Here is a 19,552-nt window from a genome sequence, read left to right on the forward strand (position 1 = left end):
CAAGGACGCAGATCCGGCAAGGCGGCTCCATTCCCGGCGGCATCCGGCAGATCTAGCGAGGTGGCGGTCGTGCTCCTTCAGGCAGCCTCCAAGTCGGCGATGCATTGAAGACAGAGAGAGATCGTGAGGGAAGGGGAGAGAGGGCTTCAGCGAAAAGGGAACGGGGAGAGGGAGTAGAGGCACGGCCTAGTGGTCGAGGACGCTAGCGGTGGCGGGGAACCTCCGGGCAACGCAAGGCGGTGCTGCTCCCGATCCATTCTGGATCGAGGCATGGGAAGAGGTCAAGGTTCGCCGAGACCTGCGGGGCTGCTGGATCCTGATCCTCTGCGGGATGAACTATGACAACGAGGGCCGTTGGATGCCGATCTGACGGCTCTAGATGGATGGACGAATGGTGGAAATGAGGAGGTGGATGCCTGCAGGTGGATCTGGAGGCTGGCTCGTGATTGGGGGCGCGCGGAAAAAGAGAGGAGACCAGGTGGCTGGCGGCGACGGCTGGACAGGGGAGGATCCCTAGGAAATAGGGTTAGGTCCAAAATGGACTAGGGGTAGACTATAATATAGAAAGGAGGGAAGTTTGGATCTTCCAGGTCGAAAACCGACGGACGAGAATAAATAGGCTCGGGAAGTCCATAAAAAAGGAAACGGGGATGTTTTAGGGATGTTTGGGGATGATCCGGACCCAACGGTGACCACTGTCCAGGTCGGGTTCAGGACAACTTTCGGACGCGCGCGCGAGGAGGGCCGTGGCTGACGAGAGAGGTTAGATCTGGGCCTGGCGGTAGGTAGTGCATTGTGTAGGCGGTCTAGCAGGGGGAAAGCCCGGCAACAGTTTTCGAACCGAAACATCCGACGTTTCACAGGCTATATTGCCGCTATATGTTATCCGTTGGGCGTCGAACGGACTCCGAATGCGATGAAATTTGACAGGCGGTCTATCTACACTATAATAAGACCACAAAAACTTTCATCCCATTCCGAGAACATTTTCCGGCCACTTATAAAATAATATTTCGGACGTGCCGCGGGCGCGTGCAAGTGTGTTTGGGCTCAGAACGGGCAACGGAAAGACCGTGGAGACCGGGACGGATGCAAGTTTTTAAAACATGATGATGCAATGCACATTATGACATTGCAAGATGCAATATGCAAGCGAAAGACAAGGCAACAACAGCGAATAACTGGAAGACACCTGACGCATCGGTCTCGGGGCGTCACACCCGGCCACTTATAAAATAATATTTCGGACGTGCCGCGGGCGCGTGCAAGTGTGTTTGGGCTCAGAACGGGCAACGGAAAGACCGTGGAGACCGGGACGGATGCAAGTTTTTAAAACATGATGATGCAATGCACATGATGACATTGCAAGATGCAATACGCAAGCGAAAGACAAGGCAACAACAGCGAATAACTGGAAGACACCTGACGCATCGGTCTCGGGGCGTCACACGCACTATGATACATACATCTGCATACATGAACTAAATGCCAGCCTATCCTACGGGTGTATCATGGTCATGCGTTGTAATTCTTCACATGAACATTCAAGATGGATAAATATTATCATTATACATGACATCCGCATACATGAACCAAATGTGAGCCTATCCTACGGGAGTATCATGGTCATGCGTTGCAATTCTTCACGGAATGTTCAAGATGGATAAATATCATCACTTGTGAACATTTGCATCACACATGCCCTTTTGCTAGTTAAAAGAAAAGAATGCATTGGTTTGCATGGTGGAAGATGTGTGTTCCAAAGGAACATGGAGGTATGAGTTTTGGTGATGTTCACATATTCAACTTGGCATTACTAGCGAAAGAGTGTTGGAGATTGATGGAACATAATGATTCACTATGTGTGTGAGTGTTAGAGCTAGATACTATGCAAACGGAGATATACTTAACTGTGTGCTGAAGAAAGGATTATCATATGTACGGAGAAGCATTTGGGCGGGAATCCAAACGTTTAAGAAAGGTTGCATATGGAGAGTAGGAGATGGTGCTAAGATAGACATATGGACAGATTGTTGGATCCCAAGCAGTTCGTCAAGGAAAGTAGTAACTGTGAGGGATAACCAAGTCTTGTCAAGAGTTATTGATCTCATTGATCCTGCTACGGGTGAGTGGGACGAGAAACTAGTTCAGGATACCCTTTGGAATATTGATGCAGAACGTGTACTGCAAATCCCTTTGCATCATCAATCAACATAGGACTATGTTGCATGTTAGATCAGCCTACTATAGACAGTGGGAAGACATATATGGTCGAACCACTGATGAAAATCAACAAGGTGGCTCTCGGCCACATCCGGTATGGAACAAAATTTGGAGTTTGAAGCTTCCGGGAAAAATTAAAATTTTCCTATGGAGATGTCTACACAATGCAATGCCTTGTTTATGTGTTCTGGCTAATCGTCATATCAGCAATGTATCACAATGTCCAGTTTGCGCAGAGGGAGCAGAGGATATCAAGCATGCACTCTTCACTTGCTCTCGAGCTCGGGCGGTATGGACTGCATTAGGGATCTGGCATATCATTCCGGGTGGATCCCTGGTTGATTGTGGGGGGCATGGGGTGTTGGAATTCCTCATGTGTGATTGCTCATCACAGCAGGCGTACAATGGCCTGGTTGGACTCCCGGAACTGATAGCTATAGCTAGCTGGGGTTTTTTGAAAGAAAGTTCGAGCTTTATTCATTAGAAATAATCATTACATCATTTATGAGGATTGGTACAATTGCATTATGTGGTTCCTCAAACCAATCAGAAATGAATGAAGATCTAGCCAACTTGGCAAGTTCATGAGCAACTTTATTTGCTTCTCTATTACAATGCTCGAATCTAGAAATAGGAAAATCGCAAGCTAAGTGAAAACAGTCATCAAAAATTGCAGCTGCTGCCCCCGACGATCGTCCTCCTTCGTTCATGGTCTCGATCACCTCCATATTGTCCAAGTTAATAATTATGCAATTACAACCCGTCCTTTGCGCAAGCGATAGGCCAAATTTTAATGCCAAAGCTTCAGCCATCAACACATCTACACACCATTCAATCTTACCATTTCCCCCACCGATGAACCTACCTTTGTCATCTCTTAAGACAGCCCCGATCGTACCCCTGAGAAGGTCGTGGTCAAAAGAAGCATCAACGTTAAGTTTAACAAATCCCGTCGGGGGGTTAGACCATCCTCCTCTTTTCATGGAAGCCTTCGGCGAGGAGGCATTAACAAAATTGGCAGCGAGAGCGCGTATCCCCATGGATATCTGTTGTGCATTCTGAGTAGTCTCATTGTGTACCAATTTGTGCCTTTCCCACCACAAGTACCAGGCTGATATGGCAATCATGTCACGCACATTACGAGTGCCCATAATACATAGTTCCTGATCTGGTAATGAAAGTAAATATTCCAAGATTGCCTCACCCGCATAGTCTATTTTACAAGCTCTGTCGATAATATCGTCCATCCCTAGTCTTCTCCAGATTTCTTTTGCTCTGTCACATAGAAACAACAAATGTTTTGTGTCTTCTGGCCCAGATGAGCAGGCAGGACACTTAGGCGAGACTTTCACATGTCTATTAGCTAAGTTAACACGACACAGAATAGTGTCGTGAAGTGTACGCCAAATAAATATTTTAACCTTTGCTGGACAAGCAAGTTTCCAAATCCTCGCCCAAATAGGATTGACCGTGGTACGTCCCATCCCATTGGTATGTCGTAACTTGTTCCCATATTGGTGGTCCCATTCCATAAAATAAGCAGACCGAACCGAAAAATCCCATTTTTTGTGAAATTCCCATTTTTTGTGAAATTCCAAGCTACGAAATCTGGCATATCATGTTGCGATATCGGGATCGTAAGCACTCTCTGAACATCAATAGGCCATAGAGTCTGTCTGAGAAGATCTTCGTCCCAACTATTTAGGATTGGATCAATCAAATCTGCTACCTTTCGTAACAACTGGCCTTCTTTAGGGGTAACAATTTTACGGTTTGCACAATTTGGAATCCATGCGTCCTCTCAAATGTCAATATTCGGCCCGTTTCCCACTCGCCAAATATGACCACGCTTCAGGAAGCTCACACCCGCCATAATACTTTGCCAAGTGAAGGAAGATCCCTTCTTCATGTCAGTGTTCAACAAGTCACCGTCAGGATAGTATTTGACTCTCAAAATAGTAGCACATAGAGAATCCGGATCCTCGAGAAGACGCCAAGCCTGTTTAGCAAGCATAGCCAAATTGAAACAATGGATATCCCGAAAACCCATTCCTCCTTGGTTCTTGGGTACACACATTTTCCACCAAGCCATCCAATGCATCCTCCTTTGGTTGTCCTCATCTCCCCACCAGAAATGCGCCATCGCGTCAATAATTCATTTGCTAATTTTTTTTAGGAATTTTAAAGACCGACATTGCATAGATGGGGAGACCATGCAAACACCTCAGAGATAAGCGTCGCCGATTCATGCCTTGGCTTTGAATTTCACTCGAGCGGTCGGGAAAACAACTCAAACACCTAAAAGGAATTCTTGGCCCGTTATTTTGGCCACACATCAAGTGCTAAATGTTCGCTTCTTTTAGCGAGGAACTTCATTCGGGTTCATGTGGAGCTATAGTTCGGGATAACAATGGTAATTTCATCACAGCTTCCACTTCTCGCATTGAGCATGTGGTTGATGTTGTAGCAGCGAAAGCGGCAGCATTGCTTGAAGGCATGAAGCTTGTCCAAAGTTTAGTAATTAACAATATCATGGTAAGGATGGATAACATCATTGTGGTCGATGCTATACGCCTTAATGAGGGATATTCTATGGTGGCGGCTCCAGTTATAGATAATTGCAGAGAGATGTTGAGAGATTTCAGGAAGGTTACTATCGAGCATTGTAATAGAGTCTAATGTAGTTGCTCATGAGCTAACTGAGTGGGGGCATGCGAACAATCCTTCTGTGTATTGATGCACCCCAGTGTTTATTGCTAAATCATTAGCAGACAATCTAAGCATTATTTAGTACTCCCTCTCTCTCAGTACTCAATTTTCAAGGAGACAAGTGACACAACGAATGCTCTTGGATCAAGTACGCCAGGTTTTTTAGTAAGAGTTCACAGCACAGCAGCCGACAGGTAGAAATGTCTCAGTCGCATCGTCACAGTTGAGACAGATTGACAAAGACCGCAGAAACACTGCGCCTTATGAGAGAACCATAGAATCTGGTGTAATTTCCCATGTTTCCCATGTCATCAATGAAGCATACAGCATCAACGATCCAAACATGATGGTTATTCATTCATATAAATACAGATCTGCTTACTCCATCGCTGCACCTCAGAAGCAAATACAAACTAGGAAGTGCGGTTTCCATGTCAGAAGCAAATACAACTAGATTCAGCACAAGAAATCGATTGGAAGAACAGGTTTCATGTCAGCCCTGGCTCCCTAATAAATGCAGCCATGAAATATATTGGCGGTGCTGCATATGTACAAGACAACAATGGCCTTTTCTGTTTCAAATCTGGACTATTTACTAGAGTCCATTAAGAAGACCAGAATCCTTCATACTATGCGATGAGGCTGCTCTGGATGCGCTTGAGAGTTGGGCAAACAGCCTGTAGCCTGCCAAAATCCAGCGTGTTTATCTGTTGAGAAATAAAAGGGGCTACTTAGAACAAGGAAATTCATACACATGATTAGACTAGTAGTGCACAGCAAATATTAAAGCTTACTTGTGGACAAGAGTGCACATTGAGGATCTCCAATGCACCGCAAAAGGATAGTGCAGATTTCAGTTCATCCTCTTGCAACATTGTGCATGCCTATAAGTCATATTGGAAGAATAAAGCATATTTAATAATACTAGATGAAGCACAGACATGACATGTTTAGCCTATCTGTTACAATTATCAATATTTCAAAGTTTTGCGCCATATAAATAGTTTGTTTAGACAGAAGCTTGTCTAAGCCTACGAGGTCCATTTACAAATTTTAAGTATTTGACCGAGGAAGAAAGGAGGGGCTAATCATTACTTAGCACAGTATGAGATACAACATACATAAATGCTACTTTTAAGTTGTAGATACATTCACATCCTGGGTAAGATGACTAATAATGATGGCATCGGCTGTAAGGAATTAGCAAGTGTAGAAAAGTATCAGGACCTCCTCATTCATGTCACCAGAGGATAATCTACAGGTCTGTTAATTATTGTAAAAGATAAATAAATTAGATACTTTTTTTGTTACTGCAAACTCATACTCTGAAATTAACAGTAAAACCATTTACACCTTATTACAACATAAAGGCTAAAAGGCGATCATCGAAAAGAATGGGTAAAAATGAAGAATAACAGATAATTTGGTATAATCATGCTTTCAAGAATTAGAACAAACACCATCAATACAATCAACAGAAGCAGCATTAAATTTAATCCCTGAATTTCCTATACACTAAGAGATCATACATGCTCGCAATAAGTTCAGGTGAGAGTTGCATTAAGAAAAGTACCAAAAGTTGGAGGTTAGCCAATCTTGGGCAATCAAGCTTCAGAATCTCCAGTGAGTTACAATTGCTGCAAAAAAAAATAGAATAGTATAAAGTGTAAGAGCAAAAGATGTTGAAAAGACAAACTTAGAACAGTACAAAAATTGACGTTAGCATCACCTCAAATTTAAATTGTAAAGATTGGAGCATTTCAAATCTACTTCCTTCAAGTTTGCAGACAAATTAAGGTTGATCTTAGACAAATTCAGATAGTTGGCCGTTGAAGGAATAACAACTTTCTTAATATTTGGACAACCAGTACAGTTGAGAACTTCAAGCTGACAATCCGAACTCTCCCTGATCTCTTTGGTCTTGTCTGGTGCAGAATCAGGGGGGAAAGCATCAACTGGCATGTCACCGGACCGGCAATAGTCTGATCCACATACCAATTCATGCAAGTTCGTACATCCGTTTAAGTTCACATTAACCAAATTTGTACAACACGCAAGAAGCTCTTCTATTGCAGTCTGCCCAATGGACGAGTAGGACAGATCTAGCTCAACGAGCATCGGTAGAGCACCCTCTCTGTAGAGTGGTTCCAGAGATGAATCACTGAGATACTTGCAAGCTGAAAGTTTCAAGACCTGCCCCCCCCCCCCCCCCCCCCCCAAAAAAAAAGATACGGTAAGAACAGAGTAATTTCATTTTACCATGACATATTACATATCTACTCGTCCATGTACCATTATGGTAACAGCATCACATATTAGAAAACCCTAAATGCTGGACCAGTTCACAAGAAGATAGAATAGAAATGAATTGCCATGACTCCTACTAATAAATGTTGCAGAGAATACACTCATCACACCATCTTCCCTATGGTACCACATAGATGGGGAACAATTTCTTGATGTACAATATAACAACATATCGACGAAAGAATGAACATATGGCATATGGTGTGATGTCTTAATATACAAGTATTACAAAGAATGGCGTCAATTGCCGTGTGTATAACATTAGCAAGTCCAGTTCAATAAGATTTTGCATTTGCCATATGCTGCATGACAACAAAAAAAAAATTTAAAAAGAAACCCGAATCAGGTACCTTCAACTGCAGACAACTGTCAAAAACCGGCTTCAAGTTCATCAAAAATGTATATGATAGGTCAAGCAAGGCCAGCTTCTGAAGGCAATGCAGAGAAGACAATCCACGGACGTCAATGGATAAACATGAAGACAATATAAGATGTTCAATAAGAGGACATGCTTCTGCTGTTTGGGACAGCGAATCATCCATAAGCTGTCTGAACACAAAATAGTACAGAAACCATTAATACCAGCAAATAATGTTTAGCAGTTTGCTTTAATTAGAAAATGTTCAGGAGAAATTCAGAAGCACGGTACAACCTGCAGAAAGAGGCATCTAAAGATATCAAGCAAGGACAATTAATTGAAGCCTCAGAAAGGACACCACAGCCCTTCAGCTCCAATATAGACATATTTGGGGCCTCTATGCGTAGAACACTCAACTTTGGACAAATTCCAAGGTTTAGGGATTCAAGACCAACCTAGAAAATAAGTAAGTATCAGAACATAGAGATATATTTATTTAGCTAGGTAATAATTAAAAAGAGAATTTCGTTTTTCCAATTGTCTACAATGGTTTGCTTCAACATTTGTTTCACAAATATATCTTTCCACAAAAATCGAACAGACAAAACCACCCTCTGAAGCATCAGTAACCACCCGCCTATGTAGCGAAATAACAAATCAAACAGCCTCTGCAAGGTTCCTCACAAGGGTAAACAGGCAAATGAAATTATAAGCTCAGCAAAACAACTGTGCACCTAAAGCACCAATACACCAACATGGGGCAGTGTCCAAACAACCTCTGCAAGCTCCTCACACGGTTAAACTGACAAAAAAAATTATAAGTTCAATAATAATAATAACTGCAACTCCGAAGCTCCAATACAGTGACATGGAGGTAGTGTCCTCGTCATGCGCATCCCCAAGTATCCCGCTTTTTGTTGGAAATTATTAAGCAGAATAAGAAATATGGCTGGGATGCACATGGGATACGTTCAGATCAGGCAAGGACCAGTACGAAGCTAATCCTAGGCTAAAAGGTATCCTGCCAGGCAGCCAGCCGTCACTCATTGCCCCAGTGCCCCCCCCCCCCCCTCCAAAAAAAAACAACCATGTTGGCATCTCTCCCGAGCTTGTCTGCCCACCTCCCCCAGTGTGGCCTGCATATTCTTGCTTGCTGGAATCCTCCACATCTAGTCGCGCCGTGCCAACCCCACCACTCCAGCGTTCTGCTCAAGAGGGCATGCCTTGCACGGCACTGCCACAGTGCCTCCACTCCAGCGACCATGCTGCCACCTCTACTCGTTACCCCCCTCACATCCTAATCTCTCCCCTGCCCCCTCCCTCTCATGCTGCTGCCAATGCTGGCTTGCTGCTTTCTAGCTGGTTTTCTTCTTTGCTGAGTTGCTATCATTGCTGAGGTGCTGATGCAATTGCTAGAGACTTAAGGGACTCGTATGGCCAGCGGTAGCTAGTATCTACCAGCAGATGGCAATGTTGGCGTTGAGAACATGATGTAGGAATATTTTGCAAGCTCCAAAGAGGCAAAGACCATGGATGAGGAATTAAGGATCATTTATCAATGAAAAGGAGAGCCAGACAACAAACGGGCAATAGTTTGATCTCATGTCTTCAAATTATATTTTAGCTTTATACATGCTGCATATTTATACCACCGCTGTCAAGTTTTTCAAGCTGTGGTACACGGGGACAACTGCAAACAGAAATGGAGTAGACATCTTGATCAACAAGAGCCTCAAGTATGGAGTAGTAGACGTCAAGAGGCATGGGGAGTTGGGAACCGGTTTATCCTGGTCAAACTGGTAGGGGACTTAGTTCTCAATGTTATAAGCGTGTATGCCCCTCAAGTAGGCCACAATGAGAACACCAAGAGTTCTGGGAAGGCCTGGAGGACATGGTTAGGAGTGTACCTATTGGCGAGAAGCTCTTCATAGGAGGAGACCTCAATGGCCATGTGGGTACATCTAACACAGGTTTTGAAGGGGTGCATGGGGGCTTTGACTATGGCATCAAGAATCAAGGATAAGATGCCTTAAGCTTGGCTCTAGCCTACGACATCATCGTAGCTAACACCCTCTTTAAAAAGAGAATCGAATCTAATGACTTGTAGTTGTCAACACTCTAGCCAGATTGATTTCATCCTCTCAAGAAGAGAAGACAGGCATGCTTGCCTAGATTGTAAGGTGATACATGGGGAGTGTTGTCCCTCAGCATAAGCTTGTGGTGGCTGACTTCCGCTTTCAGATTCATGTCCAGCGGGATAAGCGCGCCAAAGTCACTAGAACGAAGTGGGGGAAACTCAAGGGGGAGGTAGCTCAGGCTTTCAAGAAGAGGGTCATTAAGGAGGGCCCTTGGGAGGAAGGACATGACGCAGACAATATGTGGATGAAGATGGCGACTTGCATTCGTAAGGTGGCTTCAGAGGAGTTTGGAGTGTCCAAGGGAAGTAGAAGTGAAGCTAAAGATACCTAATGGTGGAACGATGATGTCCAGAAGGCTATTAAGGAGAAGAAAGATTGTTTCAGATGCCTTCACCTGGATAGGAGTGCAGAAAACATAGAAGTGCCAGGTGGCAAAGAAGGCCGCAAGCGAGCTATGAGTGAAGCAGGGATCGGGTGTATGAGGAAATCCACGAGAGCTTAGACACGAAGGAAGGCGAAAGGGGCAACTATAAGATGGCCAAGATCCGAGAGGGGAATACGAGGGATGTTGACCAAGTCAAATGCACCAAGGACGGAGCAGGTCAACTCTTAGGACGAGGAAATTAAGCATGGATGACACGAGTACTTCCACAAGTTGTTCAATGGAGAGAATGAGAGCTCTACCATTGAACTGGACGACTCCTTTGATGATACTAGCAAGCGTTTTGTACGGCAAATCCAGGAGTCTAAGGTCAGGGAGGCTTTAAAAAGGATGAAAGGAGGCAAAGCGGTGGGCCCTGATTGTATCCCCATTGAGGTGTGGAGAGGCCTCGAAGACAGTGATAGTATGGTTAACTAAGCTTTTCAATCTCATTTTTCGAGCAAATAAGATACCAGAAAAATGGAGGCGGAGTATATCAGTACCAATCTTCAAGAAAAGGGGGGTGTTCAAAATTGTACCAATTACCGTGGAATTAAGCCGATGAGACATACAATGAAGCTATGGGAGAGAGTCATTGAGCACCGCTTAAGAATGACAAGCATGACCAAAAATCAGTTTGGTTTCATGCCTGAAGGTCGACCATGGAAGCCACTTTCTTGGTACGACTGGCACGACAACTTATGGAGAGATACATGGAGCAAAAGAAGGACCTAGATATGGTGTTCATTGACTTGGAGAAGGCTACGATAAGATAACACAAAATGCCATGTGGTGGGCCTTGGAGAAATACAGTCCCAACAAAGTACATTACCCTCGTCAAGGACATGTACGATAATTTTGTGACAAGTGTCAGAACAAGTGATGGCAACACTGATGACTTTCCGATTAAAATAGGAATGCACCAAGGGTCAGCTTTGAGCCCCTATTGTTTTGATTTGGTGATGGATGAGCACAAGGGATATACAAGTGGTGTATGCCCTTTGCAGATGATGTGGTGCTAGTCGATGATAGTCGGATGGAGGTTAATAGGAAGTTGATGCTATGGAGACAAACTTCGGAATTAAAAGGTTTTAGGATTAGTAGAACTAAAACCGAGTACATGCGGTGTTGTTTCAGTACTACTAGGCACGAAGAGGAGGTTAGCTTTGATGGGCAGGTAGTACCTCAGAAGGACACTTTTCGATGTTTGGGGTCAATGCTACAGAAGGATGGTGATATTGATGAAGATGTGAGCCATCAAATCAAAGACAAATGATTGAAGTGGCGCCAAGCTTTTGGCGTTTCTCTGTGCCAAGAGTGGCACAAAAGCTAAAAGGCGGGTCCATAGGACAGCAATTTGACCCGCAATGTTGTATGGCGATGAGTGTTGGCCGACTAAAAGGCGACATGTTCAACAGCTAGGTGTAGTGGAGGACGCGCATGCTGAGATGGATGTGTGGCCACACAAGGAAGGATCGGGTCCTGAAAGACAATATACGAGATAGAGTTGGGGTAGCACCGATTGAAGAGAAGCTTGTCCAACATCGTCTGAGATGGTTTGAGAATATTCAGCGCAAGCCTCCGGTGCATAATGGACAGCTAAAACGTGTTGATAATGTCAAGAGAGGTCGGGGTAGACCAAACTTGACATGTGAGGAGTCAGTAAAGAGAGATCTAAAGGACTAGAATATCACCAAAGAACTAGCCATGGAAAGGGATGACTAGAAGCCCATCCATGCGCCAGAACCATGAGTTGGTTGCGAGATGGGTTTCAGCTCTAGCCTACCCCAACTCGTTTGGGACTAAAGGCTTTGTTGTTGTTGTTGTTGTTGTTGTTGTTGTATACATGCTGCATACTCAATTAATTATTTATGCTTGTTGTGTCCCATAAGGTTGTTTCTGGAATTTTTTACTACAAACTTTCCTTGTGACCGGATCTTTTTATGATGTTGTATCCCACATCCCCATGTCTAATCCCCATATCAGTGCAACTACTAGCTCTTTTTTGGAAGGGGGGAGGGGGGTGGGGGTGAATAAAAGCATGTGTTGCAGTTTTATGATTATGTTTACTAATTACAAAGGTTTTAGCTAGTATCATACACAATAAGAGTAGTTCATACCAGCAAAACAATTCAGGCATAGCTCCAAAAAACTGTCCTACATCTCAAAAGCAGAACGAACAAAAAACTCACCGGGCAAAATGATGCTCTTTCAAGATGATCACAACCATCAAGAATCACCACTTGAAGCTTTGGGCATGCAAGTTTCAGGAATGTCATGGAACGGCAACCAGCAAGTGAGAGATTAACCAAAGAACTATTATTCAGTTCCACGACACTCAAACTCTGAGATGAGGAAAATTTATCAACAAGAATATACAGGCTGCCAGCAAATGACACTACTTGATGGAATGGAATAATGTCACATCGTATCTATTAAAACGCTACATTTACTTAATTAAGAAATTATTCTAGCAGAGGTGGTGATGTTCCATGTGTTGATTTATAAATGGCCAGAACGTAAGTTGCCTGTGCATACATCATACCTCACAATTATCAAGAATTAATGACCTGAGCATGGGGCAACCCCCTCCGTCACTGAAAACTTTGCAGATCTCATTTGTCAATGACTCGCAATCACTAAGATCAACATCAATTAAATTGTGGCATTGCAATGATAAATTACATAGGCTCTCTTGTTTTTGAAGCACCAGTTTCTGCAGATGGTCACAAATTCAGCATTCCATAATTTAAAAAAACATTCATTTAAATTAGTAAACATAATCATAAAACTGCAACGCATGCAAAAAATGAACTAACCTTAAGAGCATTTGATGTTATGGTAACACAACGAAGTGCTGAGCATCTGGAAACTTTTATGTAAGAAAGCACAGGGCTTCGCAGATTTAAATCAGCAAACCTAACATGGCAGGTAATACAATCATATATTGAACAGGGAGAAAAACTGTAAGAAAACATTGACAACGAACAAATCCTATATACCTAAATAATTGAACCCTACTACTTAAATTTCTATCAACATGCACACATGCCACCTCACCGCACATGGCACCTCATCACCCCACTACTTATATTTCTCCCAACATGCATGGGAAATGCTATTGTATTCTCGCTCAACATGCACACATGTCACCTCATTAATTCCACTACTTCTATTTCTTCAACACGCATGAAAAATGCTACTTATATTCTGTATATCAAAATACAAAAAATCATATGTATTTTCAATTTCATTTTCAAATCCATATTCCAGACAACCAAATCTTACTAAAATGTATTGCGACCAATTCCCGCAGCAATGCACGGGGTATCATCTAGTATAATGAAAAGCCATCCCACTCACTTGCGGAGGTGTACAAGACTAATATTCTTGAGATGTGGCAGATCCAAAGACACAGATGTCAACAGGCTACAATTATCAAGTTGCAACGCCTGGAATGATTGGGGGGGAAATCCCATTAGATATCAAGAAAAATCATACACATAGCAATAACCAAAGGGAGACTGAATTACTACCTCAAGTATACGACTAAAACATACTGCACCCATTGAAGCAGATGTGATTCCCTCACAACTTGATAGTCTCAAGTCTACCAACATTGGAAGCTTTACCGACTTTAATGGAAACAAACAAAGAGAACATGTGTCAGACATGTATGATATATGCAGTAAATAGTGGTAAGGATGATCTAACAGGCATAAATCAAAGTCATAGGGTAGCGAACCTCGAAAGAAATGTTGGGGCAGTTAGATGCATCAAGAACAGAAAGATTTTGACATGCATTAGCTATCTCACGCAATGTCTCATCAGTAACACACGAGCAGGATGACATATCTACTGACGCTAATAGTGGACAGGCTGTCGCTGCTTGACGAATTGCAGTGTCAGAAAGCTTATGGCAGGACTGAAAATCCAATTCAAGCAACTGAGGACAATTGAGTGATACATGAGCCATGCCAGTTCTCCTCAGAGACAGTATTCGAAGTTGGTGGCATCTGGATGGTAAAAGAGCATACATTAGTTAAGAAAACATGCAAACCTAATTACACAGGAGAACTAACTGCACAAATAGCTATTACCTGATAGATACTCTGAGTGCACGACACTTCACAATTTGAAGTTCACGCAATCCATCATGATTAACAGTTACCTCTTGAATGCCACTACCAAGGGATGCATCACTGACTGTTAAAGTATTTAACAATGGGCATTCAGCCAAAGCCTGAAAAAATGTTTCTCCCAGTTGTCCCTTGCCCATTATCAAGGTCTTAAGATGCCTGAAAACCACCCAATTAGAAGAAGAGAGAAGGGGGAAGATCATTACAGCAGCGAAGAAAGAAAATGACTGGTGAAAAACCTTAAGAATGTTATTGCTTCAATCACTAGGCTTTCTGCACTTAAGACACCAAACAAATTGAGATTTGTCACATTCTGATAACGGTGGCAAATATTAACAACTGCAAAAGCAACATAATGATAAACCGGGTAAGCAACACAAGGTAATTCAGTGGGATCACAAAGAACATCTTAAATGAACATTTTTAAACTGCTAGTTGCAACCTGTAGCTTTCACAATGAGAAGGATGGGCAGTTTAGCTGAACGGCTTAGTAGAGCAACTATGCATTTATGGTAATATATAAAATTATAGTAACAAGTTTCAAACAAGAAACAACAGACTTCTATCCAATAAATTTGCAAATAATTTCAAACAAACATGTGCTCCCAGGAGTCAAAACCATGTTTGTTCTCTTGATTATTTGTTTGAAACTTCATGTTATTTCGCCTCCCTCCACCCCCACCCCATCCCCTAGACAGGAAAATTCTTTGCAATATATACATACTTGCAATAATATCAATGAATGAAGCTACATTCATTGATTCATACAATCGAACAGAGGTCAGAATATAATAAAGGAAAATAATGAGAATGATACTCAGACAGTCAATTCTTAGCTAAACCATGACACTGGTGCACAACTATACATCCAATCAGGACCTCTCAACACTCGTCCGAAGGCTGAAAGAGAGTGATAATGTGACTTCACCATAGAAGACAAATTAGGAGTGATTACAGTTGCTGCAGATTATTTGTTTCATCTATATAAATTAATGTCAATGGGTTGCCTCAACTTATATAGAGGTAGGTCCTAAAAACCTCAGCTAAACGACAGAATGCAATCTAATCTGAAAAAATCTTGTGGGACGCAATTCGATCTTGCCATTATTAATTAGGTTTTTTTTGCGGGGGCATTATTAATTAGGTTAAAGGCCAGGCAATGCAACTAAACCGAAAACCCTAAATAATTGGACAATTGTTATCATTGCCTTTCCTTGCATGCCACTAATGGCTCATTGCAATGGCAGTAGATAAGTAAGTCATCACTATCATGGATTACATATTACCACCTCCTTACTTCACAGATATATGGATGTCTCAATGCACGCATTATTCAAATGTATTTGAAACAGAAGTTATTACATAGAGCATGCACATGTCAATTGTATTCAGGCCGCATGCATTCAATAAATAAATGAAAACGACAGAGCAAAGCAAATAGCATACAGTTCTGCAGAGATATTCTGGTGTTCTCAAACTTCAAATATTTCCAGAAATCCTCATGCATACTAGCAGACTGCCACTGTTTGCAGGTAGCCCCTGCTCTACATAAATCCTTCTGGCATAAGAAGGAGAATATCTGTAATGGCACATTCAAAAAACTTCGTCAAAGTTGAATGAAGCGGTCGCAATATGTGGATACAGAGAACAATTAAAGAAACATAGAGGCACACCAGGTGCAAGAGATCATCAGATAGGTCCATTCTTATTTCAAGATCTTCTGCATTTGTTCCACCTGATCTTTCTACATCACAGACACCATGACTGTTGGTCTCCCTTGGAATATCATTCCCACCATCATTTGAGATAAGCGACAAACCAAAATCCAATTCATTTTCTGGACCATGTGACAGCTTCAAATGGTCATGTTCAGCAAAAGCATGCAAATGTGGTGCTTCATATCCAAAGAAGGATGCATTAACACCAGAGCTTTCTCTGAAAAATTTAAGTGCACAAGGATTACTAATCAAGAGAACCATAATTAATAAATTTGCATAACTGATTAACAGGTTGAACAATTTTTTGGTAAGCCCACTAGACTCCAACAACAATCTAAGCAACTTTCCAGGGATCCCTGTAAGACAGAATTAAAAGGTGTTCACAACATAGCTGTATGATGACACCCATCTGGTGTGCATCGAATGCAATCCAGCAGATAGAAATGAAGCGAAATAACTAACTATTCAATCAAAATTTCTAGTTAAACACAAGCAGTAAACACATTAATACACCTATAACCATCACAGCAGCAGTAAAAGGCAGCCTAAAGCAAAAATAATCAACTGATGCAGTCCATTATCTTCAAATATGATATCATCAACACTCAGGAGAATCTAAGGTGGTCATTTTCCTTGTTAGTCTAATGTCTTAGAGAAGGAAACCCTAAACCACAACACTATGTGAAACATGTAGGGGATACTATTTGGAATAATCAAGATATCAGAAAAAATATGCATTACAAATTGCAAAACCTATACATCATATCATACGAACTATAAAACATGAGTGGATATACTTTCAATCTGAGTCGTCCAAAATCTTTACCTTAATTCCATATTTGCCCATCAAGTGTGATTAGGACTCCCCGCTCCAATCACTCCTATACTTACTGTCGCATTATTATAATTGATGTCTTTTAATTGATCCCAATTTTCAATACCACACCGTATCATATCATTCGAATTAGAATATAAATATAAAGCACTATAAAGCACAAGTGGATGGGATACTTTCAATCTGAGTCATCCAAAATCTTTGGCTCAATTCCATATTTCTCCATCCAGTGTGATTAGACTCACCCCCCCCCCCACTCCATCACTCCTATACTTATTGCCTTCTTATTATAATTACTGTCTCTTAATTAATCCCAATTTTCAATTACGACATAAAAAGAAATTGGTGTTTCCTATGGTTAAAGAAAATGTCATTGCCGAAAAAAAATATTTCTTATTTTTCATTTATGCAGTGCTAGAAAACCTACAAATAAAGGTCGAATGTAAGATAAAAAATTGTGCTTGGAACTCCATGTTTTTTTATAGTTTTCTTCCTCCTCGGGAATAAACCTAAACAATACATGTATAAATAAGAAAAAGTACTTGAAATATCAAGAAAAGATTTCATATTTTATTTAGGTTCATCAACTTGATCTGCCCTAGTACTGTGCGTAGTCAGAGAGAATACAAAAGATCTTGCAAGGACGCAGCACACAAAGAAATGGGCTAGCATAGAGGCAAGTAACTACTGGATGAAACATAATTAGGAAAAAATGAATTATGGAAGAAGCGTGTTACGTGGTTAATACAAGTTGCCGTATGCAAGATTAATTCTAGAGTTTCTCAGAGATAGTCCCTTCAACGCAGTAAATTAAATAGTGTTAGCTCTACAGAAGGATATATGTGCCAAGAAAACCATAGGGGGACACTCTTTCCGCTGCAAGCAAAGATATTTGTTACCCATCTCAGCATTCCTAGTGACAAGTACAAAATATTACATTCTCTCTACCACACTCCCTGATTTTCCAGGGTGGCTATGCTAAACCAAACTACATGAAAATGACATCAAGTGACAATCCTTGCCTGCAAACAGAATTAGTAGCAACAAAAAATCCACCAAACAAATTTGTTAACAATCCACACAGCTGCAAGGCTGCAATGCAATAGAAAGAGTAGCAGTCTTTGAGGAACTTACTCGCCGAAAGCACCCACTTTAGGACGTTTATTCTGCAGGTCCCGATCTCCATCCTCACTCCCCTCCTCTTCCTCGACATTGTTGTGCTCCTCAGCCTCACCAGCGCCTCCTGCATCAGTGTTTGCGCCACCACCTCGCCACATGTCACGGAACCTGAGTGGCGGGACAGGAGGTGAATCCCAAACGCTCTCAGCAGCACGAGAACTCCCAGCAGCGTCAGGGTCCCATGCCGGGAAGACCATCGACCATCTCAAGGCGGGTGCCGGCGGCGGCACCGGCACTGGCGGCAGATGCCAACCCCGGCGCCCCAGAGACAGTGCGAGCTCCAGCTCCTCCCGCGCCTCCTCATCCATATCTTCACCATGCCTGGTACCCTCGCCGCTTCCCTCCACGCCCTTCATCTTTCCGCCGTCCGCCATCGCCTCACACCACCGCACCAAATCCTAACCCTAGAACTACCCCCTCCGCCAGCATCCTCGGCCAACCTCCGGCAACCCAGACACCAGCCCGCCACGAACCACGAGCAAACTCCAACGATTGGGGCCGACGCCTCGCCAAATTACAACGAATTTGGTCGAACCGGATTAGGGATGCTGGAGGGCGGCGGCTGACGCTCGATCCAGGAGGGACACGCCAGCAAGGTAAGGAGCAAGGGTAAGCGGCGTCCGTACCAGAGCGGTGGCCTGAGGCTGCACGGATTGGGCGGATCTGCGCGCGGCGGAAACGGTGGTGAGCTGGAGGCCGCTGGCTCGCGAGTACTTCGGAAATGGGGGAGCGGAGGCGAGGGTGAGAGGGGGGAGAGAGAGAGAGAGAGACTGCTTGGGCCGTGGGAGTTGTAGGTTGCGGCCAATCTGCTCGATATTGCCTCTGACAGGTGGCGCATGGGGGCACGGGCCCTGTTGCCAGTAAAGTTTTTACTGGGCTTTGCTCCTGTGTGGGCCTTGCATTTGCGGAACGCATCTCGTTCTACGCGATGCTTCTGGGGTCGCTCACCATGACCGATGGGGCAGATAGTTCGGAGGCCCTGTTTGGATCTCTAAGTTAGATTTAGTTTTAGTTAATTGGGGCTCAAACAACCTAAAAGTATCCAAACATAGTAGGTTAATTTGAGTTAGTTGGATCTAACCCATCTTAAAAAATTAGCCCACACTAGAGGAGCTTATTTGGGTTAGTTCTCTTAGGCTCACTAGAAAAAATAGTAAAAAAAGTTATCCCTCCCATTCAAACATGGTCCAAAGTAGTCAAATGATTGAGAAAGAATATTTATTGTCAATCTAACGCTACCATCCAAACAGCTCTTTGGTTAGAGTTAGTTTAGGGTTAGTTCAAGGTTAGAATCTAACTCTAACCTCTAACTGAGTTAGAGTATCCAAACAGGGCCGAAGTTGTGAAGACGAGTGGATGCCATCGCTCTGCCTTGTGGGACATGGATCTCTCCCTTTTTTTGCGGGTGGGACATGGATCTTCTGTCACTGCAAGCAAGAGATGTTGTGCTCCCGTCACGTTTGTGACTAACTCGTTTTGATCTCGCGCTTGATGAAGGAGTCCTGAATTAGAGGTTTCTCCGGAG

The 19,552-nt window shown here is 42.9% G+C and overlaps 1 protein-coding gene across 1 annotated transcript; it reads right to left on the reverse strand.

Annotated features, from left to right (window-relative positions):
• Positions 1-5,214: 5,214 nt before the first annotated feature.
• LOC125527354 (F-box/LRR-repeat protein 15) lies at positions 5,215-18,800 on the reverse strand. Its single transcript, XM_048691878.1, has 17 exons — positions 17,983-18,800; positions 15,969-16,230; positions 15,742-15,874; positions 14,535-14,634; positions 14,257-14,454; positions 13,902-14,172; positions 13,693-13,791; positions 13,520-13,608; positions 12,976-13,075; positions 12,702-12,872; positions 12,349-12,501; positions 7,892-8,052; positions 7,590-7,788; positions 6,662-7,125; positions 6,506-6,569; positions 5,727-5,816; positions 5,215-5,639 (listed from the first exon to the last, which is right to left on the reverse strand). Exons 1-17 carry the CDS (start codon positions 18,399-18,401, stop codon positions 5,562-5,564), a joined length of 3,051 nt encoding a protein of 1,016 aa, XP_048547835.1. The 5' UTR covers positions 18,402-18,800; the 3' UTR covers positions 5,215-5,561.
• Positions 18,801-19,552: the final 752 nt, after the last annotated feature.

This window comes from Triticum urartu, unplaced genomic scaffold, assembly GCF_003073215.2.
Source record: "Triticum urartu cultivar G1812 unplaced genomic scaffold, Tu2.1 TuUngrouped_contig_367, whole genome shotgun sequence".
NCBI classification, from domain to species: Eukaryota; Viridiplantae; Streptophyta; class Magnoliopsida; order Poales; family Poaceae; genus Triticum; species Triticum urartu.